At 40.5% G+C, this 24,654-nt stretch overlaps 1 protein-coding gene across 1 annotated transcript in view; it reads right to left on the minus strand.

Annotated features, from left to right (window-relative positions):
• KIF16B (kinesin family member 16B) overlaps window positions 1-24,181 on the minus strand; it is a 142,953-nt gene extending 118,772 nt beyond the window's left edge. The window contains exons 1-6 of the mRNA XM_086460387.1: window positions 24,064-24,181; window positions 23,416-23,645; window positions 22,318-22,862; window positions 6,387-6,456; window positions 5,252-5,365; window positions 800-916 (exon numbers count right to left, since the gene is read on the minus strand). Coding sequence (XP_086316513.1) covers window positions 800-916; window positions 5,252-5,365; window positions 6,387-6,456; window positions 22,318-22,862; window positions 23,416-23,645; window positions 24,064-24,181 — 1,194 coding nt within the window. The remainder of the gene's footprint in view (window positions 1-799; window positions 917-5,251; window positions 5,366-6,386; window positions 6,457-22,317; window positions 22,863-23,415; window positions 23,646-24,063) is intronic.
• Window positions 24,182-24,654: the final 473 nt, after the last annotated feature.

Below are 24,654 nucleotides of genomic sequence, written 5' to 3' on the forward strand. Positions count from 1 at the left end.
TGGGCTAACAAGAACTTTAAGAAGTTCAACAAGGACAAGTGTAAGGTCTTGCACCTGGGAAAACATAGACCATGGAGTGCAGCACAGGCTAGGATCTACCCAGCCAGAGAGCAGCTTGCTCTGCGGAAAGGGACCTGGGGGTCCTGGTGGACAACAAGCTCAATATGAGTGAACAGTGTGCTGCTGCGGCAAAGAAAGCCAACAGAATGCTGGGTTGTATCAACAAGGACACCAGCAGAGACAAAGAAGTCATTATCCCGCTCTACTCAGCACTTGTCAGGCCACACCTGGAACACTGTGTTCAGGTTTGGTCCCCACTATACAAAAAAAAGCTGTGGACAGGCTGGAAAGGGTCCAGAGAAGGGCCACATGATGATCAAAGGACCAGGAAGACTGCCATAAGAGGAAACGCTGATAGAACTGGCTTTTGAGAAAAGAAGGCTTAGGGGACACCTTATCACCATGTTCCAGTATTTAAAGGGTGACTACAAAGAAGAAGGAAACTCCCTTTTTACGAGGCGTCACACAGAAAAGACGAGCGGTAAGGTGTACAAGTTACTCCTGGGTACACTCTGATTGGTCACAAAAGGACAATTTCTTCACGAGAACAATCAGCCATTGGAATCATCTCTCCAGGGAAGTGGTGGATGCCCCAACATTGGACACTTTAAGATTCAGCCGGACAGAGTGCTGGGCCATCTTGTCTAGACCGCGATTTTGCCAAGAAAGGTTGGACCAAGTGAAACTTGAGGTCTTTCCAACCTGGTATATTCTATGATTCTACGAAAATACAACATACCGCATTTCCCATCATGGTGTAGGACTTCCCAGATCCAGTCTGTCCATACGCAAAAATACAAGCATTGTAACCTTCAAAAGCAGATTTAAGCACATCTGTACCAAGATTTTTGAAAACCTAAAAACAAAGAAAGTTTTTTAAGACAACAAAATCTTGGGGAAAAAAGTTGTCATCAGTCCAGCATAGCAAATATTAAACTAACACAATATAAGCTATTGGCATCAACCAATGATATTTATTATAGGATACAAAATTAGTACTTCAAATAAAATACTAAATATTACTACCATATTTAGTTTATAGCACTGCAACTGTATTTTCTACTTTTTCTGTCAGAGATCTAGTTGACATGTAGAACAAAAAACACTACCTTCTTTCTATAGGTCACTTCCCATTTCTTTCAGCCATCTCAGATAGTTCATCCACTTTTCCTTACTGTTAATATCCACACACTTTTTGCATCTTTCCCAACTCTCCACGTTCTGCAAAGATCCAGCCCCTTCTCAAAAGGAAGCATTTCAGTGATCCTGTCAGTTTCTTGGTTTGTGTTTTTGGAGAGTTTTGGTTGCTTGGGTTTGGTTTTTTTGCTTTAACCAAGAAAATGGCCCATTATTTTCTCCATATTTCCTCCCTACCTAGCTCTTACATACCAGTATTTTTTAGGTTGGCAAACACAGAACCATGTTTTCTATACAGTAGGTGGTATCAGCTGGCCCCCCTTCTCTTTTGCCCTCAATATTTACAAACTGGCAACGATCCCCCCCTCCACATACCATAACATGGGATTCTGTTCTCACCTAATAACTGCAGGTCTCATCAGACGCCTCCACCACCTTCCTCTGCAATTCTACCTCCAGTATCCCTGCGAGATTCGTGACCTTTCGTTACCTTTACCACTCATTTCCATCCATACTCCCACTGGGCAAGGAGTAACACTTGGTGCAGCATTTCTCTCAATGAAAATATACATCTGGGTCTGCCAATCCAGACATGATTTTCAGAAATCTCATAGATGTTTCATATAATTTGGCTACTAGTACACAGTATATGTGCTTTAAATTAACTAAGGTGTACAAGTCATTATTAATAGCAAATGGCATGCGCACAGTATAATCATGCTACTCCTCCCATGAAGGAGTGCTGGGTAATTTCTTTAATCATTAATGCTCAGTTGCAAGCATGCCTTTGGAATACCTAACTTGACCTTCCCTTGAGCAAAGGAGTTACAATGCTATAATCAGTTACTTCTCAAGAGTATAAAGATCTGTCAAAGCACAATTTCCCTTTCACTTTTCATTTGAAAAACAGCATCTTCGTTTACTTCTCCCCGCTGAGTAACCTCCTTTATGTTCTCCCCTCTTTTCCCTTTCTCTGTGTCCAAGTCTTTACCTCACCAACTGGACCAAGCCTTTATGCACTACTGTTCTGACTGCATTCTCCCTTTTAAAAATCTGTGTATTCCTTGCAAAGTGATTTAAGGTAGTACAGAGGGCAGTTACAGTTGGTGGTGTCTGAACACAGAAGCTTAACACACAGGTTAGAAGAAAAGACATTGTTAGGATGGGACTCTGTCAGAACCAAATGGCTGGGACAGTGGTTTGTCACAAAAGGGCAGTAAACATCAAAATTCTATTTGTTTCTCTTCCAGGAATACAAACTAAGCAGCTTGATAGTAAATTGCTACTCCTACTCCAATTTTTGAATGCTAAAGCGTATTTTGCATCTACAAGGCATATTAACGGGGCGTGTAGTATTAGACCGACTTCCATTTATTATTTTTCTGCCTTTCAAATGGAAAAATATAACAATCATGAAGAAAGCACACTAGGCAACCACATTACCAACAATCAAGATCAATTTTATTCTACGGCAAGGTGAATGTGAATGAAAAACGCCCTTCTTCTATGCCACTGGTGCAGTAAACTGGAAATTCTGCAGCAACTTGATAAGAGCCTAACTACAAAGCCTTCCAACTAAATATGAAATGCATAACACAAGCAAAACAATAGCTTGTGCAGCATTTGTTTATAAATCACACTCCCATAGTTTGAAAACTCTTTTTGTTTTTTCAATGTGCTGCATGCATTGTAATTAAAACACCTGATACAGGGACAACAACATTTTTTTGCTGAGCAAGAGAAGTTAGCATTCTTGCTTGTAAGGATGAAGGAGGCAGACTGGGGTTGTGGGACACACTGTAATAGCAGAATATTGAACATGGACATCTAAGCCACATTTAGGATTTATTGTTAGCATCTTATTACTACAAACCATAAAGCTCACAGCTTTAAAAAAATCATTGCTCAAGGCTGCTGCAGCAATCCCTATATGGGCATTTTAATTTATTTTTTTCTATAAGCTACTGACACTGGCAAGTTATACTGATCTTGCCTCTGAAACAGAGGCAAAATATCACCAAGAAGGAAAAACTTAAAATAAGGAAAACTTAATTTGTCATTTATATGCAATCAGTGGGAACTGGACATCAACATTGGATAAAACATAGATATCCACTTATATTAATTTAAGTTTCCTTTAAAAATCATTATTTCAACAAGAATTAACTTCGTTATTTCACAGAACACTCAGATTCTGGAAACAACCTGCATTTTAACAGCAACAACCTAACATAACGGACTCTCTTCCTGGGATTCTTCTACTGACATCTTATCTAAACATGGCTCTCCAGAAGTATCTAAAGTCAGTAAAACAATCAGCTACCTAGATGATCCAAACATTAAACATCCATAAGCTTAAGCCACAGTTGCTGCTGAAGACAAATCTCTAAAGCTACTTTTACAGTACATTTTTCAGATTTTTCCAAATATGCATGGATATGTCATTAATACTGTTTTATGGACATGTACTCACCTATATCAGGGAGAGCTGAGAAAACGTAATTCATTATCACTAAGAATGATATGCTTTTTCATGAAACCTAGTAATATTAAACTGAGACCCTAACCAATTTGTACGAGCGAACTTCAGGCAATCATGTGTTGCGTCTGCAGAACCACAATCAAAATCTCAAGCTTCAGTTACAATCAGAGCAGAAAAATACATGATCAAAGTTGCTTCAAATAAAATAAATAAATAACTCTTTACGTGCTCAACCTAAAGCATTTGCTAAAGTTCTAGTAAAGCCACATGGCCTGAACCACCTGCTTAAAAACATCCACTAGAAACTAGGGTTCCAGTCTTTGTGCTCAAATACACTACTTCTTGGATTTGCTACAGTGCTAAACTAATTAGAGTATTTCTACATCAACACCTAAATAAATGTATACTTCTTGATATTTCAGAGAATATAGCAAAAACTTTGTTACTTAAAAGAATATCATCAAGAAATAACAATCCAGAAAGGTTTAGAATATGCATGAGCAAACATTTGGATTAAACACGAATAACTCAGTGAAATAAAAAAGGAGCTTTCGGGATAAAAAAAGGACCTAGCACTTACATGAATGGCTAACCACAGAAGGTTAACCACAGAAATTTCAAGTATAAATTTCCTATCAAACAATTATAGTCATTATGCGTAATGGCAAAGCTTGTCCTTCTCATAAATTTTTAAAATCTGCTTTAACTTCTTGTTTCTTACTATTAGTTTTAATTCTGAGGCTTTTTAGGAATAGCCATACCAGTATCCCCAATTTAGGGGGTTACAGAATAGATGAGGTACATACCAAAAAGGTATATATCCAACTGGCTTACGGTATATTCAGCATACCCTTGCATTATTTTAAGGGGAAACAAATACTCTCACTTGAAGCTACAGCATCCCAAGCTCCACAAGACCAAAAGACAAGATAGCAATCACAAAACACTTGATTTTTACTTCATAAATTTATTTGGGAATGTGAAATAGCAAAAAGGTTCAATGTTCACATGAAATGCGAGGTCAGGGAGGGTCTATCGGTCCATCTAAACAATTCTTATAGCTCCGAGTTTGATTTTCTGAACACGCAGAAAGAAAGTCAGTTTTGTCCTTTCCTAAGCTGAATACTCATGGGAGGAGAAAGAATAGTCTTCTTCAATGTGTACCAAGACTTTCAGACAAAAAAAAAAAAAAAACAAACACTTCAACCAGATAAGAATGTTTCTGTCTAAGTCAATTAAGGATATACGCTTGTTTCTCAAAAAGCAATTTTTTTTTTTTTTTATTTTTTTTCAAAAAAAGCTTTTCAAAACCAAGTTTAGTTTTCTAAATTGACCTTACAAAACAAATCAGACAAGAGAACTAGAAAGAAGGCATTTAGCCTGCTGTATTAGAAAACACAGCACTTAATGTTAGGAAAGTTAAAAAACAAAACAAAATTCAAATCCTCAGCTACCCTGGGAATTTCTGAATTACACAAGAAGCACTTTCAACGGAAAGAAGTTTCAAAGAATGCTTTCAAGTCAACAAAAAGGGAAAGGAAAAAATCAATTATTAACACTCAGAAATCTTACCATTTCTTGACAAACAAAGCTGGGACTTTTACTGTCTGCTGAGAAATAGGAAAAATCATAGGTAAATGTCTTAGTTCTTTCTCGTGCTGTGTCTCCAGTAATACCCTCTGGTACCTATTTAAAAAATAAATAAATAAAAAAAGGGCTGGTACAATAGATTCTGATGAAGTAATTTAAAACATAATAATAAGATAATTATAAATAATCAGAATGCAAATTTAACATAAGGCTATACACATTTAGAAATTTACAGTGACAGGTTAGCCTATCACTCCAACAACAGGGAAACTATTAGGAACAGGTATATACCTTCAGCAAGAAGGACAGTCACGTTACAAAACAGCACAGCAGGAATTACTTGGATTTTTGCTTACTGCTCCCAATGCTACAGTACATTTTTGTGACAATACCTATGTTCAGTTAAATCAGTCCTGTACATGAAATTCAGATTATAATAAGAGATCATCCTACACACATAATTAATAGGAGCCAGAAAGACCTTTGCACTGCAAATAGCATTTCAGTGTGGACTCATAAATAAAATGGTGTTACATATCCGCTGCTCAAGGCTTTCATCATGCTCAAGACATGACAGCTAGCAGTATACTTCAGCAATATTCACTGCTGTTTGAATTGGTCTAAACAAGCTACACACTGAAATTCCTTTTCATATATTTGTCATTGGAAGCTATCTTCCAAAAGCCTGTTTGCTGTGCATGATATCTCTTGTTGAGAGAAATGTTAAAATATACCATCAGAATACCATAGCAAGTGATGGCTACTTTGGGTTTAGTGCATTTTCATGGGAATTCCAGAAGAATTCTTCAACAGGTGAAGCAAAGGTTTAATAGCTACCAGGCACATACCTCTCTCCTATTGCTGGCTTTCATCTTCCAACTAAGTAATGACCAGAGTGAGAAAACCTTAGAAAAACCTATGTGATACAGCCTATAGAACAGTTTTCAGAAAACTGCAGTGCAGCAAGTTTAATCTGTTTCCCCAAAGGATTACTTCAACACTGTATTTTAAAAACTAAGGACTGTTCTCCACAGCGCAGTGAACACCACTGTTCCGCTCACTCATATTTTGGCAGCTACTCAATCAGAACTTCTTTTTTTAAATTGCGTTTACTCACCTTTAAGTTTGTGATTGTCGTTTTATTTTTTTCCATTGAAATAATAAATTTTGCATTAAGGTCTTTCTCCCTGAAAAAAGAAACAAGACTTGAGTATGTCAAATAAAACATATCACAATCACCCACAGTCATATTTCCACTCAACAGGTTGCTTGCCACAGTGAACTATTAAGTGAATTCATTTCTATGTCATTTTCTAATTGTTGTGACCAACGTTTATTTACTGCTATGGGATATATTTGAAGTACTTGGGCTTGCCTCCAAATCCCTTCATCTAGAAACAGAACAGCAGCTTGGGGAAACCTGCTTCAGAAGTTTGACTCTGCAAGTCAATTAAGTGGTTTCTTAATTTGAAGTTCTTAATTTGAAGTACTCTGATCCAAAGCCCAATGAAGTCAATTATGTGGCTGTAAGGAACTGTAAAACAGGGTGTTACAAGATAAGCCTCAGCCTCTTACCACTATCCTAGTAGCAGCAGTTCCCATTTACCCATATCGTCTAGGTAACAGGGACTAAATAAACAACAAAACCGCAGTATTTTAAAACTCTCTTAGAAATGAAGTACCCAACATATTTTTTTGAGCTATGATGCATCACAGCAGTGCAGGATAGAGGCTGCACTACCAAGGGCATGTTACACAGGTTTGTAGCTTCCCAGAACCCAATTCCAGGAAGAAAAAAAAAAAAAAAAAAAGGTCTAGTTCTGCAGCAGTGTTTTCATGCAACCGCATCTATTTCACATCAGCTGTTTCTGACTGTTTTCAAAACTATCATAACAAATGGTTAGCTTAGTGTCTAAAACCAGCACGTATCAACCTGCTTGCTAGAGATGGGATTTCATTAGTTAGTCATAAGAGTAACACAGGCTGCTCTTGAATGACAACTCCGAGTATAACATCTCCCATGTTATTAAAAACATGCACATAAAAAAACGAGCCAGAAGAGGAAGACTGCTATACCCACCACACAAAACCTCGCTCCCCAGATGCTAACAGACACACCCATTCCAAAACCATCTGCTAAGTCACCTGACAAACTGGTGTGCCCGCCTGGTGCAAAGGAAAGCAGACGGCTTTAAAGCAATAAAGCACTGCTTTACCATATCGCACGGTATCTCAGTGATTACTGGATAACTGCTTGCACCAATCAAAAATGAAAACCAGAAACTTCATCCTAGTAACAGGAGACCAGAGTTCAGGATTTTAGTGTGACATTTTCTTCCTCATGGTGCATGGATCACCCATCTATCTGTTCCTCAGCTGACTGTGCAGCTACCCTCTATTCACATTCAGTTTTCCAGTAGAAATTCTAAAGAAAAGCAAAACGCATTTCAAAAGCTACATTAATGAATAAAGATTAGGTAAATAAAAGTGCTTATTTAAATATCAACACATTAAGTTATTTTCTAAGCTAATAAAATATATAATTGTAATAATTAGTGTTAATTATACAACTGAATTTAGATCTACCATAGAAAAATGTTAGAGGCATGCCTTAAGAGATGTCATTTCCATAGCATTCTTAGTAGCTTTTATTAAGTCTACACTTATGAGACTGAAATACTAAAATATAGCTACAGGTAATAAACAGGGAAACGAAGAAGTTTCCAACGATATTTTTTAGGAGGAAATAGACTTCAGCATTGCAGTAATGCAGTCTGTGGATGGCTACCATTCATCCTGCTTTCTCAACAGTCTCTACCTTTTGTAACTATTTGCTCAGCAAAGGTGTAGTAAGTAATGTGGCTCAATTAAGTGGTCTACCTTACTAGGAAAATTTGTTTCAAATACAATTTATAACCTGCTTCCTCAAGGAAGTTTGGAAGGACTCTAGGTGTGAAGAAGTTTGAGCAAGAATTATTGCATTTTTGTCTGGATTTCTTCATACTTGAGGTGTACGAGGGGAAATAATAAAATATGTAGGTGCTTTCTTTCCCAGATCTAGCCAGCTCTCCGTATTACAAAACCTAAAGCTACTCAACAATTGGAAAACTAATACAAAAACGTTTAAAGTCTAAGACCCATATACAAACTATACAAAATTCTGAGGAGCCTACAGTCATCGATTTTTGTGACAACACTGATAATAATATTGATAAACATTATTACAGAATGAGGATTACAAAGTAAAAAAAAAAAAAAAAAGGCCTTGCAAAGCACTAGCCAATAAAAAAAATTCCTAAGTAGAATTTCACACTTTTGTAGGGGAAGGGATAGGGAAAAGACAAACCTGAAACAGGAATACTATAATAAGAATCAACAAGCCAAACTGAGACAAGTTAAAAGAATTGACAGGAATCAAATCCTAAAGCTTCATTTTAATATGAGACAGCCAAGTGTCATTTATTGTACACATAACGAGTTTGAGAGGATCCCATAAAAAACAACCGCTTGCATGATTCCAGTTATTCCCAGGCACTCATTTAATGCAGTCCAGCAGGTGCTGAGTCCCTTTCAATAAGCTTTGATTCCAAGTTCCACCTTAATTAAAGGTTTGGGCTGTAAGAAGCTGTTTGGGGTATAGTGTATTGCAGTGTTGGGTACCCTTCTGAGAATCTTCAGGGCCCGGAGAACCCTACTGCAACCTGCTGCTCCTCCAGCAGCCACAGGAACCACTAGCCCTACCTCAGCCCAGACACAAGACCCAGACACTAACCAAAGACTCTGTCCCTGAAAATTCCACCTCCCTCATCACAAAGCAATGTAAAGGGTCCAGCTGCCAAAAGTAGTTCACAATTACAGCTTTGATGATTTAAGAAACCTGCTTCCCCCCAAGCCCAATCTGCTCACACCGCAGTGTTTAGGGCCAGCCTCCAGGCTGTTCTCGCTGCTGTTTCATATACCACGTGAAGTTCCAGGATCACAAGGGAAGGAAACTTATAACCCATGATCCTGTGGCCTCAAACCAAACTACAAAGTGATCAAGCAGGCAAGTTTCTTGGCACAGACACCAGGAAATACATCAGCCCAATGCTGTTATTAACCCTCCACTATTGCTAAATTCAGCTAGTCATCTAGCAATTAATTGCAAGGAGGAGAAGGGAAAGGAAAAGGGGAAAAAAAAGGAGAAAAAAAAAAAAAATCAGAAAAACTACTTCAAATAATCCTGGCATTTCACAGAATCACAGAATGGCAGGGGTTGGAAGGAACATCTGGAGACCATCTAGTCCAACCCCCCCAAACCCCCCATTTTATTTTAATATAAACAGTATCAATATTAGTACCAAGATACACTTAAAAGAACTAGTATACTTGTCTTGTAATGGGATAACTTGATAAATGGCTTACTTGGGCAAATTTTTAATAATTTCTCTTCATCACAAGGGACATGTGGGTTATGAAGAACTGCCTGCATAAAACTGAAGATGATTTAGCAGCTGTATCAAAACACAGTAGCTTCATGGAAGAAGCTCCAATGTAGACACCTCTATGACAAGTCTCTTTCTCTCCTTTCCTTGTATTCCCTGCTAATTTTCAAGGCAAAGACCAGAGCAGTTTTTGCACCTCCATTAGCATCTAGTTGAAATCATACTATAGGCATACACAAGCATACTATCTCCAGATTTCAAGGCAACTTTTAATGACCCCTGCTTATTATGTCACTTACCCAGTCCTCCACAGGACCTTCTGATGATCGTCCAACAGAGAGAAGAGCATGGAAAAAGCACTGTTACCTCAAATATAAATTGAGGGAAACTTTAGAAAAATCCTTATTACAGACATGCAAAATGTGTTTGGTCTCTTTCCAAGTTTATCTGTAAGTTCCTTCCTTTAAGGTCCTTCAATGGAAGGTTCCATTATTTAAACAGTGGCTTTTTATTAATCTATTCTGTATTATTCAGACACCAGAGCTTTTATTATAGCTTAACCCATCAGAAAATTATGATATTATGTTTTCCATTAAGTTGACACTATGGGAATCAGTCGTGATTACCATAATACATGTCAGACACAACTCCAACAAGAGAATAGAAAGAACGAGATTTGTTTCTCCTGAGGGGTGAGAAGGGGAAACCAAAAAAGGACAGAACATAAAATCCAATCAGTTTTCTCAAATAGTGTTTCAAAAGACCACTTCAGCAAACCTCCAAGGCTGCACAGACAAGGACACAGGTGCTACCTGAACCGCCTGCGGGGCACCTCTGTGTCAAAATAAGAGGGCCTGTAAAATATACTCTCGAAAATTCACTTAACTGTAGACATCTAATGGAACATCTATTGGAAAAGGATTGTACTGAAGAGCAGATGTGCAATTTTGGTTTTCAACTACTCAAAAACATAGTCTGACTGCTTGTAAAAGCAACTCAACCATGCTCAATGGCTTTTCTTCTCAGCAAAGTGCCTGCTACTTCTTACGTTTGCATTTTAAGCACGTTACGGATTTCCTGTTTTATCACTCTGCTTGTTCACTACCCAGGTGTGTTTGTGGGGTCACAAAGTGAAAGCATGAAGGTTGCTTATTGACCAGAAGAATTCAAGGTAGATTTAACTGAAAAACAAGCACAAAGTATGTCACAAAGAACTTGGATTTTTCTTGTATCTCAGTAACATACTAACTGTGCATTTGCTCTGATGTCCCATTGAATTACACAGACCAAGAGCACTTTCCTTTGTCTGAGCAACTCTTGAAAGGGGAATGATCAATTCAACTGTATGCTTTAAAAAGTCAAACAAAAACCCTCCTACACAATAAATTCTTTCCTACTTTCTGTAACTACAGGAAAAGTAAAGTTGGTGCAACCTGAAATATCACACAATTTCTCTTTCCTATCCAGATGTTTTCGTTTGGGTTTGGGGTTTTCAATTTCTTCAATGCTTATCAAATCATTTTATAGAAAATACATTTTTTTTTAAATGTGATTCCATATCTAGGTGTAGTTAAAAACATAAATCTGATGGTCAGTATATAAAATACTTTCATTACCCTTTTGGTTAAAGTAATTTTTTCCATAAACATCAATAACAAGTAGTTTCAATATAATGTTGGCTGAGACCTAAAATCAGAACAAGTTAAGCAATCTGATTTAATCACAAGACTCTGTGAATCCACCGTGGCTTGAGTCATCGCTACTACACAATCAGACTGTGTAAAAATCACAGTTGTCTCCATAGCAGGGCAATAGCCCACCATATCCTGAGCTCAAAGTGAGCCCATGCTGTGGGCTGATATGGCTACGAGCCCATAATTAAATTACTGAAGCCATGTTTACACTAATATCGTCCAAAAGTTAACAACTACACATTGTACATCAAGCAGCACAACTGCAAACAGATGTCCTTCGGACTCGGTTTGAGGGGAGGTTCCTAGGTGGATCCTGTGATAGCTGGTAAGGGCTGCAGCCTCCCCCTCAGTTGGGAGAGCTCTGCACTCCTTTACAGCCACGCATTTTCTCTGAACAACACTTCTTCATTATCTTCGAGACTTCTACCAAACTGTCCGATCTGACTGACATCAGCCAACAGATTCAAAAGCTGCTCGAGGAGACCAGACTGGCTGACAGACAGGCTGTGCCATCTCTTAAGTTTCACCTCAAGAAGCCAGACAAGAAAACTGCAGAAAAAATTCCTGGGGACTGAAGTTAAAAGCAGCAGCTTTCTATGGATACAATTGTGATTGTGCCTCAGTGAGAGACAGAAACTGCACATAGTCGGTACTTCAAAAGACAGTTTTGTTGTAAAGCACATTTTGTATGGGCATAAGGTTTTCTGAGATCAATGTCATCTTAATAATTTGCTAGTGCAGACTTACAATGATACCTACGTTCCCTTTTGTGATATCAGTTTTATAAAAAGCATTGGAAAACTTTGCAAATAGTTCAAGAGTTCTGCTACTCCCAGAGCTTTCTTCACAGTACAGCTGAAACCAGAATAATAAACGCAGTGACAAAGAATGCAGAAACAGGGGAAATCTTGTACATCTCATGAAACAGAAATATTCCCTTAGTTTATACACCAGGACACACATATCAGTTCTTGTATGAAGGACAACCTAGATTAAATGCCTTTAGCCACAAGAATAAATTTTACCAGCAACATTGAAAGGCAGCAGTTTGATCTACAGCAGTAAGGCTCTCCTGGAAAATGAATGTACAGGTGTCCTTGTGCTGTCTCCTGTCAACTGATATCTAGCTTTTTAGGAAAAACTATGCATGCTCATGGTACATACAGACTGGTCACTAGATTAAATCATGTACCTGACCTGCTTTTTAAATTTGTATTTTTAATAATATTATAGGTAGACTTCACCTCCCAACAAGTCAGATCAGGTCTGGTGGGTAGCCACATGAGCAAATTTTTAAACCATCAGTAACACCTAACTTAAAAAAAGTTACTGCATCCATACATGCCATGGTCAACAATCGCATTGTAACCTGAAAAATATTTAATCTTCAATTAGCAGACTACCTTGACAGCAATTTTTCTGCTTTGCCTGTGTAGATGGAGTGTCAGACCAGGCTCAGTAATGGTCTTACCAGTAGGAACTAGTCCTGCATAGCTAAGTTTGAAGACGGCCACACATGAATCCTCTCTTACAGGCTTCTGATGAGAAAACGTAGCAAAGAAAATGTAACAAATGCCCATCATTGGCAGAAGCAACATAAAATATAACCTCAGACACAACCAAGCCCATTTGAACGACATTCTGGAATTTTGTTGTAACTCTTAACACACTATGAAGTTTCTCTAGGACTCCTGGACTTTACTCGACATTTTGCTTTTAATATCTTGTTTCTTCTGATGTGTTCTTTTACTCCTGCTATCCCAAGTCATAATGACAATAATGACTTAACCTCTTCTGTACAGAAACTCACTTTCAAAGAAATCACAATGTTTCCCTGCAGTGCCCTTGTCTTTTGAGGCAGGAGGTTCTGAAATTAGAAATTCAGAAAAAAGAAGGAAAAAAAAAAAAAACACAACCACCAACGTGTCTCACCTCACAGATCTATTAGCTCCTCAAGTAATCCATAAGGCTGTTCTTCTGTCGTTCTTTTCGTCTACCGAGACACATAAAAGCAATCTGGACTGAACAACAAATTACTTCAGTTATCCAAGTACAAATACCTTTCAAATGTATAAGCATACAGAAAAATGATGGGTGTAGTACTCCAGGTTTCTGTATCTCACTATTGCTTTGTATTTACAACAAAGTCTTTGAGAAGAGTCTTCATAAAGTCAATATTTGAAATGTCTGAGTCTTCAACAATAAAAACTTCAACCCACCAGCGATTAAGATGCCAAGTGCCATGTATGCCCTTTTTCTGTTAGATAACTCTGAAAAGCCCTCTCTCAATAAATAACCCTGGCTTTGTATTCATAGCTACTGCAAAATAGAGGACTTTGCTCTTCAATTCAGTCAGCTGTTCTTACCAACAATACCTGCCTTTCAGATACTCAGACTTCTAAGAGTCTTCAAGTCCAAGTGCTCAGTTAGGTTAAAACAGCTCAGTGCTAATCCCATTTATTTCAAAACTGATGTAATTTCAAATAAACAAAGCCCGAGAAACCGATAGATTCACCTTTCTCTCGTGTCCTTTCATCAGGAAAGCTACAGAGAGACTCATTACCTTTTTCCCTGCTGGTCTCAGAGAGCACTTGACAAAAAGCAGACTTTGAAAGTATTTTATTGTTCATCATTTTAGTGATATAACATGCATAGGTAACCTGCAATGTGTTTGATAATACTGAAACAAATGAACTAGGAAACACTATTCTAAAATGAGGTTTTTAAGTTCAAAATGCTTAAGACCATAAAGTTTTGGAGATTAGAAATTGTAAACTAGGCCAGTTTCATTACGATGCCCCACACATGCCCACGCTGCCACTGTGCTCCAGCCCCACTGGCACTGGAAGATCTTTGTTCTTCAATGCTAGGGAGGGTGACGGACAAAACAAGGTAGCAATTGTGACAAATCCCACAGGCTTGAAAAATTTTTGAAGTATTTGCCCTAGAGAGAACAGAAAAATAAGCACATGTAAACAGAGGCTCTATGTGGGCCTTCTGATTTCTGATGGTTTATGCAAGGTTAACCGTAGTCCCAGCCATTAACTTCAGTTAATGGGAACCCAGTGTTTTGCTCAAACTGCTTATAGCTCCTTCTGCAGAGGTCAAGCCTGCCCCAGTTTTGTTGTTCATCGACATAAGGATAAAGATCTGCACTTGGGACTCTCCCTCCCTGATACATAAAACCAGCAAAATCCCATTTTAAGGGCTGTATACCCCCATTTATTCTCTCTCCTGTGTATAAAGCTGTGCAAAAACCACTGCAGAGGTGGTCAGAGGTAGAATAGCAAGCACAGGAGCTACTTAAAAGTCACCCAGGTCTCTAGTCTCACCTTCCCATTCAAGCAAGATTGTTTCCTGCAATGACTTTCTTCAAAGGAATTAGCTCTTCCCAACTGCCTGGGCTTTCATTCCCCTCGTGAGACTCTTCCACAACCTGCACTATCTCATTAGCAGTAATTTCTTAGACACTGTTTAAGTTGATCCATTATTAGCTTCATTCCATTACTCCCAAGTTATTATGAAGGAGACATAACTAAATATTTAATTCCTCTATTCAACATTTAAGCCCTGCAAATATTTCTAGATTTGCATCTCCTCATCTATTCCAGTAGTCATAACACATAGAGTACATGTGTAGCTCAATATTTTTTGAATCAATGATTCCCATAATTTTCGATGATCTTTTCCAACATAATTCAGACAATGAAGTTCCAGAAACAGGACTTCATGAGATATTGACCCAAGGGCTTGCTGGGGAAAGCACCAACCACAGCTTCAGTGTTTGGCTCTGGAATATATTTGCAAACAGGAACTGAACTGTAATTGTAGCAGACTCCTAAGTTCAAATGCATCGCTTCTAAGCAGAAAACCTTCAAAGATTAACCACAGAGCAAAAGGGCATAGGAAGAAGAGGAAAACAAGCCACTGATGTTGAAAGACTATGTGCTTTAGCACAGGTCAGAAACTCTAAAGAAACAAAACACCAGAGAGTGCTGGTGTTCTCTATGGCTTGCACCCCTAAGTTTCAGCTTGCTTCAGCACTGCTGACATTTGTTATTGTGAAAAAGCCTAAGGAGAGTCCAACTAGTTTTTCTAGAATATCCTGTGGCATCTGAATTCCCAGCTAACTATCATCCTTGGTGCTGGCTTTTCTGTATGGCTTTAATTTCTCACCTTAGCAAAGGCCATACTCTCATTAGACCCCGCTCCTTAACACAGCTGCCCAATACTGCATTTCACCACCCCTTAGGAAACACATGGCTAGACCATTTGCAACTTAAGCTCTTCAACAGAGTGACCGTTCTGCTTTACATTTGCAATATTCTCCTTAAACTATTGAATAAAATAACTCTGTCATTTTTCCCCCCACTTCATGGCTGCTGCTTCTTCCATTCCTACATAATCAGGCCTGAACTATTTATCTACTATTTATTACCCTTATGCCAAAAAAGCCTTAAAACTTAAAATCTAACCATCTCCCATGGTACTGTATTGACTATAAGACTTCCATCACCTCTTACTTATTCTTGTCACTGACAACCAAGATTTTTCTCTAAGCCCGTGAGGCTCTTCTCTGTTTTTTTCTAGTCCTTACAAGTTTGAGCCAACGCTCTGCTGTGAGCAAGCTGTCGCTTCTACTTCATTTGTTTCAACAGCAAGTTCTCCAGCCTTTCCTCAATTTTTAAATGGTCTGATTGAAGCCTTATAACACAGCTTACTACATCCCTTTCTCAAATGTATGATCTACATAGATACCATTTAGAGAAGCCTCACAATACATAGCTCCTACATTTCCTAGCAAACACTGCTAGCTCAATTGCATCTTCATTCCAGAACTACAACAACAACAGCCATAAATTACCGTCACTGAGACTTTTATAATCTTTGAGGGCATTTTTACATAACTACAAATGTTCATGTCACAATTTATTATTGGTACCTGTGCTCAAAGAACACACGTTCGTACCACATTTAACAAGCAGAGCCCTCCCTAGCACTGGGCAGGTACTGCCAAAACCGGGATAGGCACCATCAAAACCAGGGACCACAGCCCCTTCAGAACAGGCACAACTGGATGTCCTACCTGCCTCTCCTTTCCTCTATCTCAAAGTTCTACACCTTAAACATGTGGCCGTACAACAACCACTTCATTTCATCTACAGGAAAATACGTAGCAGATTCTACACTTCTTTCCCACAACTGAACTAGTACTAGATTTTTGTGCTCTCATGTCTGGCAGCCTCACTGTGCTGAGCTGCCAAGGCCAAATGAATGAAGCAGCCCACTGCTCTTAATCCCACCCCAGAACCTGGCTGTACCCACTGGGTATTGCCAAGACAGTGCCAACCATAACCCATCTGTTAAGCACATCTTCACTCAGGTCAGGTAAAAGGTAGTGGTTGTTAAGGAGAGATGACAAGTATGTTGTCATGCTGATGCCCACTCCTCTGGTCCTCCCTGTACTACAGGACCTGTCCTGAGAAGGTGTGCATGGCTATATTGTAGAATAAAACTCTTCCTACTGTTTGCTCCTTTTGCGAAGGTGAGAAATAATAAATAGAAAATAAAAGTATTTCTTAATGTACCGTACAAAACTAAAAAATACTTTCAATTTCAGACTTCAAGTTCTCTTAGCATCAACTTTACATGAACCAAGAACTCAGATCAGAGTCCACACCTTTATGCACAGGTCCAATTCCAAAACCAGAAGTGGCACACTGAAAAAAGTCCATGTACATACACAGAAGCACAGCTTACTTCCAAGGAGAGAACTTTATCTACTCTGAACACTTTTCCAAAGGGAAAAATCTGCTGGAGGTCATTAAATGGGTTCAAGGTTTTGGACACAAAATATGACAAGGTGAAAGAGTCACATTCAGAACAGTTAGTTTTTCTTGCCAACACAGCATCAAAGCAGATTTTTATTGGATTCAAACTCACCCACAGATAAAGGCAGAGACAAAACAGAGGTACACTCACTCCAGGCACTCCTGAGCCTCTCCTATCCTTACAGACCTTTCAACTTCTTTTTATAGTAGAGAAATTGTACATGACTATAAATCAAATCACAAGCACCATTATTAAAATGGAAGTTCAAAGAGTTAGCATAAGAAACAGCAAACTCAGCTTGCTGATAAATGGCTTATCCTCATCGGCACTGTAGTTCAGTAAGTGACAGTATTGCAACACTTGGCCATATTTAAGCTCTGAGTTATGTTTCTGCTACCACTCTGGATGCCTCTCAAGAGCAACAACCAACAATCAGTGCTCAGAAACAGACGCAGCAAAAATTTCACCATGCACTTCAGAGACAAATAGGATATTTGGCTGTGGGTGTCCTTGCTTGTAATCACTCCATCTTTTCTTACTCTACCTATGTTACACTAATGTTACTACACATTCTGTCAAAACACTCTATAAATTCATGAAAATGAAAAATATACACAGTAACCTATATTTTAGACACAGTAATTTGTCATGAGGCACCAATTCATTCCCCTCTTCCCTGCATTGGAAACTATACTGTATTCTCCTTGTACATCTCTTGCCTCTCTTCTCAACTCTAAAAAGCATGGCTAGTTAATTATAACTTTCATACTCCCAGTAAGCTCCTACCTAAATCACTTGTAAACATTCAAAATGGAAATTAAAATCTCAGCTGGCTCTTCACTGTTTACTTGTTTATCTCTTTTTGCTGCTACAAAAACACTCTAGTCACATGTTCCTTGTAAAATGAAACAGCTTATTTTGTATCTCTGTCTGTTGCATTGCTATATTAGTCTGAGCTGTTGAAAACTCTGCTATTGATACTAAGGCTTGGATTGTGCAAGCAGTTATTTTTAAAGATAATATAATGTTGGTCCTAAATTTGCCAAGGCACTCTGACCCCAGCTCTGCAAGCAGAGGAGCTACTTAAACTTACAAGCATAACTGAGAGGTGTAATAATGCAAAACCAAGAGAGCCAGCCTTATGCCTAATGAATGATCGTGCAGAACGGATTTGTGGATTAAAGTATCAACATTGGCACGGCTTTTAATCCAAACAAATCTGAGAGTCACACAAAAGTCTTCTCTACGCAAGAAAACATATTTTCTCTGTCTCCCCACTATCAAACATAAAAGCTATTAAATATTCATGCAGTAATTGTGAATGACTGTATAATCACCTAAAGCACTAGAGCCATTGACACATGTTTCTGCTATCCCCATCAGTCACTTCTGTTTGGAGAGCAAATCTAAGGAGTGTGTGCATGCAGGGTTAAAAATTGATCATTTAAAAATTAAATCAAACTGGAATTTCTATTTCACTATATTGCAAAGAACAAAGCTGTGCAAAAGTCTACACCACTCATTTAAATAAATATCTAAAACCACCAAGAGCACTGGGTAAGCACAGGGAAGAACATAGTGCAGTGCAAAGCCATATTCTGATGTCAGCTGCATCTTCTGCAGGTAAGGACAGTACAAGACCCTCATTTAGTGTGTTCAACCAGTTCACTAGTTAGTTAATGCAAATGCAAAAAACAGATGAAAAAGGTTAAAAACCAGAAAAAGCTTGGTTTCATTTATTACTTCCTGAATTAAAAGCCAAATAGAACAGGGCTATCAGGTGTAAGAAATTGAGGGGCACAAGAATTAGTGATAGTACCTTAAAGAATCAAGTTGATATTTCCTTTATTAAACATCAAAACATTTTTTCTTACTTAGCACACTTTAGATGGTTTTATTTAACTGACAAAAAAAGTATAAAAGTGGGTTTCCTCAACACTAATTGAATTCTAGTTTTCATGCAGAGAAAACAGGACGTAAAATGGAAGAAAATATTACCTCCTCATTCTTAAAGGAACATAAAGCAATATACTTATTTGAACTGTGCAGATGCAGTGTTTAACACAAGACAGAGAGCCAGAATTATGTTAGTCATAACAGGATGCCAAATATCTCACACTATGCAGAAGACAGTAACTAGTAACCAGTAACCCAAAGTTGTCTGTTCAGTAAGTGAACAGAAAAGTGCGTCGAAGCCAACTACACTTCTCTATAATCCCATAATTTTGCCGAGGAAATGGCCATTCTGAGGAACAACAGGATCTTGATGAGAAACTCTACTTGTGGGACCTTATATGGGATTCTCCCGTCAGAGTCCTCCAAATTGTAACACAATAAATGAATGTTTGTAGTGACTGTTTTTGGAAAACAAACCTTAGAAATAACGGTGACCAAAATTGTTAACTTGCCAGAGCAAAAGACATCAACCACCCAACCTCACCACCCTGAAGATTTCTACTCAATGACGAAAACCTAGTCTTCTGACAGCTGGCAGGTTTTTAGTGGCTTTACAGCAGCATTAAAATATAAGCACAGACAGAAAGGTTGTCATTGCAATTCCATATTGAATGAAGGAAATCAAAGGATAGATTGAGAGTCACCAAGTAACTGAGCTTTCTAAGCTCATACTCACAACTAGTTTCAGAGCAGTAACTGTAAAGCCATTAGACATCATTTTTATTATGTTACCCAGAGATATAGTCAAAAACCTCTCCTGTAACCTCTGTGTAACATGATTTGGGATATTAACTACTTTAAGAACGGTCAAGGACTTTGACAACAGCACTGAAATGAACAAATTCCTTCCAGGTCAAGCCAGAGAAAGAGAAGCCTAAAAAGAAATCACAGCAGAACGGGGTGAGGTGGCGGGGAGGGGGTGGGGCAGGGAAGACTAAATTTTGTCATCTAAGCAATGGAACAGCAAGTAATCCTTAAACAACCCCCTCCCCATCACATGATTCATTCCAAGATCCATGTTCATGACTTATTACACAATTAGCAGTGCTATGACACCACACAGCGCAACTGCTCCATAATGCAGGAGTCTTACCAATAGCCATTCATTAACTCCGTCTTCTCTAATTAAAAATGACTCATTAAATAAGCTGCATTATATGATTAAGCTTCAAACAAACCAAAGCAAATTTAGACACACACATGAAATTAAATCTAACTCTCTACAGTATCATGTTAAAGATTTTGAAAATAAGTGCCGTGGAATGAACACCCAATTGGTGTTTTGAACGGGCAGAAGGCCCTTCCTCCATAAAACACTGCAGCGACCCATAAAGGGGAAGGGAGCACATCTGAGAGAAGATGTCCAAGAGGGAAACCAATATAAGCAAAACAGGATTACTCCTCCTGGCTTATGGTTCACCCTGCTATCACTATTGCAACAGGAAAAGCTGTTGGATCCTCTAAGGCTTAGGATCTGTTTTACAATATACAGCACGAGTCCAGCACTGATTGAAGGAGAGGAGCACCACCGACCCCAGCACCACTCCCAGGCTGCAGTACTGGGGCCGCACTGAACAGCAACCGTGCCTCTGAAAAAAAATCAAGACTTAGCAGCAACATCCCACGATACTGAATCCAGCTTCCTGATAATGTTATATAAACATCAAGCACTATCCCATAAACAGCAAGGTTTCAACAACTTGAACTGGAAGGCTTTTCAGTTTGCTTATTTCCACAGTCAGACACTTACCAGCTTTCAGAGTAAGTTTATTCACAGCCCCTCATGACCACAATACGCTGTGTCGAAGACAACATTGATCACACCAGGCCTCTGCCTGCCCCACTCTCAGGCTCCTTCTTTTCCATCATATCACAATTTCCATCATTTTATAGGTATGTTCTGATCTAACCCCGCTCAAGTTATCCTCCCATGCGTATTCTAGACACGAGGTCCAGAGTCATTGTCTGTAATATTCTGTCGCCACAACACCTGCAAACTTCCACTCGCACTTTATCAGCTGGTGTTTCCACCGCCTATCACAGTTACCAGCCCTCTTCTCTTCTGCCATATGCTTTCCATTTCCCTTTCTCTTCTGTCTCTTAGCAGATCACAGCTCTAGTCCACAAAACAAAACTTCTCCGTGCTACCAAAACACTACAAGTAACAAGCCTCATCAACACTTGAAAGACCTATGCTACCTGTTGTCAGAGATTCTCAAAGGAAAAGTGAAGTGTACATACAGAATCATTTTAAAAATCTATAAGAACCACAAACTCGGAGGAGAGAGTGGGAGGAAGCAGAAGGGTGTGACAAGATTATTCGCCAACCCTGACTTCTAACCACTCAGCTCCATCAAACTGCTTAAACTACTTGAAACCAACCTGCAATATTTTCCCCTTCCCACCTTCACCAACTTTCTTTTCATTAGGTTTGCTTCCCACCCACCCACACCCCCCCCCCCAGCACTGAAAACAAGACATCGACTGACTTTCAGAACTTCACAAATTTTTTTTTTTCAATACCTGAATCAGATCAAGTGAAAGGAAGGTGGGAGCCTGACTGGCTGCTTACACCCTTAAGACACTTTCGTTTTTAACTACCTACATCATTCCAGAACACAGAGAGAAGAAAGAGCACTACCAGTAGAATCTGATCATTTTCTACATACGGTTCTTAAATTATATCATTAAAAGTTAACTCTATCGCGTACATTATGCACTTTTTTCACTAAAGAGCAGAGTGTTTGTTTCCTTGTTACATCACAGGAAGTGGGTGATAAACTCTTGTCAGTATAGTAAATAGAGAGGACAGCCTCTTTCATACTTCGAGCTTAAGCAGCCAACTAATAACTTTTATCATAGTGGCTCCTCCACAAAATCTGGCATTACAAATGAACAAGACAACAATCTCTCTCTTTCCAGTAGGCAGAAGGCATTACAGTTTCTAGACGAATTAGCTTGTCTTTCACATTCCAGAAGCCTGGTTGTACACCCTTGGCAGGCCCTTGCCTCTCAACAGTCTCCTGACTTCACCAAAGGGACTTTTTCCGCCTCATAAAAGGATCGGACAAACCAATGCTCAAGACCACGACAGACTGAGCTTTCCAGGAAAGGCCCCACACCTTCCAGCACAACGGGCTACTTCGTAGCCTGCCGGGGAGGAAAGCCGCTCCCAGCAGTCGCTCCTGACACGCAGAGCCGCTCAGCCGAGCGCCAAGATACCCCTGAAGTCCCGGGCAGAGCACCCCCGCAGCCTCCACCGCTGTAACGGCTGTCACCGCCCGCACAGGTGGGACGCGGAGTTTCACGCACCGCCCGCGGGCGGCGGCGGCTCGGTGGCTGCAGCCCTGCGCCCGGGGCCGCGCAGCCCCTCCGGAGCGGGGCGCGGGAAAGGCCGGGGCGGCCCCTCCGCCGGGCCGCACTCACCTGCGGTTCATGGGCCGCACTCGCACGGCCACCTTCACCGAAGCCATGGCTCATCCCCGCCGGCCCGCTCGGGCCCGCACCTGCTCCAGCCGCCGGCCCGGCCCGACTTGGCCTGGCCTCGCCCCGCCCGGCCCGGCCTGGCCCTCGCCGCCGACCCGCGCCCCGCCCGCCGGGGCCGAGCGCAGGCCGCCCCCCCGGCCTAGGCCATGTCGCTATGGCAACCCCCGCCCGCCCCCCGCAGCGGCTGTCCCCAGCGGGCGGCTACGGGGGCGGCGCAGGGACAAACAGCGTCGCAAGGCGTTGCTCCTCCCGGCCGCGCGACCCCGCCCTCGGCTGCGGCGGGGTGGGGTGGGGCGGGGGAGGAAGAGGAGGAGGAAGAAGAAAGCCGAGAGGGGCTGCTGTGGGGAGGAGGGTACGGGGGCGGAAGGGTGAGACTTTCCCACTGGTCATGCCCTGGGCGGGGGGGTGTATATATATGTATTTGGAGGGGGTGTATATGCCTCTATGTACATATACATACGTAGATTCACACACAGCCCCCCTATAAATGTATATCTCCCCATTATATATAGGGCTGAAGGTAAGGGTGTCAATATATATATACACACACACCATTTATATACCCCTATATACACCCCATATACATCTCTCCCTATATATATACACACCCCTATATATTATACACACCTATATATGCAGGGATAGAGATGTCTATATAGATATATATATGTCCATACATACCTATATGCATCTACATATGTATCCATATATATCTATGTATCTTTTTTGTCCTTGGTTATATATATGTACATACGTGTTTAAGAGAAGGCGTTAAAACAAAGCTGTGCACACAATCCCTGTTGCGCTTGGCCAGGCAGCCGCCAGTGAGATGCCACCAAGACCAGGCTGAGCCCGGTGAGATGCCACCAAGGCCAGGCTGCTGCCACACTGGTGCTGCGGGGCTGGGGATGGCCTGAACCTGGCACCCCACGGCGTCGCACTGCCCAGAGGGACAGGCTTGGCAAAGCATGGACGCAGATGGCACTGTCTCAGCAAAGGAAGGAAAGCGTTTTCAGGAGATAGAAATGGTTACGCAGTGGGCATCGCAGCCAAATAATAATATTTATGTATACAGCATGATAAATCTGTGTTATTTTTTTTTTACTGCTTATAACAGGGCCCACAGCAGCTCTCCCAATAAGTACCAGCACTGACTCTGTCCTTTGCATATAAGAAGAAAAAGGTGATTGTGCTCAGCTTGGAGAAAAGCGGAAGAAAAAAAGGGTAAATTCAAATACACATTAAGGTGCAGTGTATGATGGAGAGCGATGCCCTCATATGTGTTTGCAGAAACCCAGTCTGGCTGTCCACGCAAGGCTGGGCAGCGCAGGCAGTAGGGGTGAGCCCCCATCCCAGGGGATGCATCCTGCATGGGGAGCTGGAGACCTCACACCAAACCTACCACAAAGCCAGCAGCAGGGGCTCCCGCAGGCAACGTTGCCATCTCCACTGCCTTGAGGGCAGCCAGCAGAGCCGCAGCCAGAGTGTGGACCAGCGTGAGGCAGGACCCCTCGCGCCATGCTTAAATAATGCAAAACCCTAAGGAGGTCTTGGAAATGGCTGGACTGCTGGTGCCTTGGGAGCAGATAACCACTCCACCAGCACAGGCCAGACATGTCCTTCCCTGGGGAGCAGCTGGCCACAGCAGGACACCTGGCTCATAAGGAGTAACCATGAAGAAGACAACATAAAAAAGCAATATAAGTGATATTAACATAAAGAACAAATTTTTTTGTTTGTTTGGAGTTGTCAGTGCCTGGAAATGACACCCAGGATGGAAACGTCATTTAAAATGCTGTACAAACGTAGTTGCATTCAAGTCATTAAGGCTTGACAAGCCAAAAAAAAACAGTTGCCAAGACACAGAAGAGGGTCTCAGACCCAAATACCTCATCTTTATTAGTGGCTCCTACTGACAACTTATTGTCTCCAAAAAGCGGAAGCAATGAGGAAGGGGAGATGACAGTAAAAACATCAGCTGGAGAGCAATTAG

The sequence above is a fragment of the Leptosomus discolor genome, chromosome 2, assembly GCF_034619465.1.
Source record: "Leptosomus discolor isolate bLepDis1 chromosome 2, bLepDis1.hap2, whole genome shotgun sequence".
Taxonomy (NCBI): Eukaryota; Metazoa; Chordata; class Aves; order Leptosomiformes; family Leptosomidae; genus Leptosomus; species Leptosomus discolor.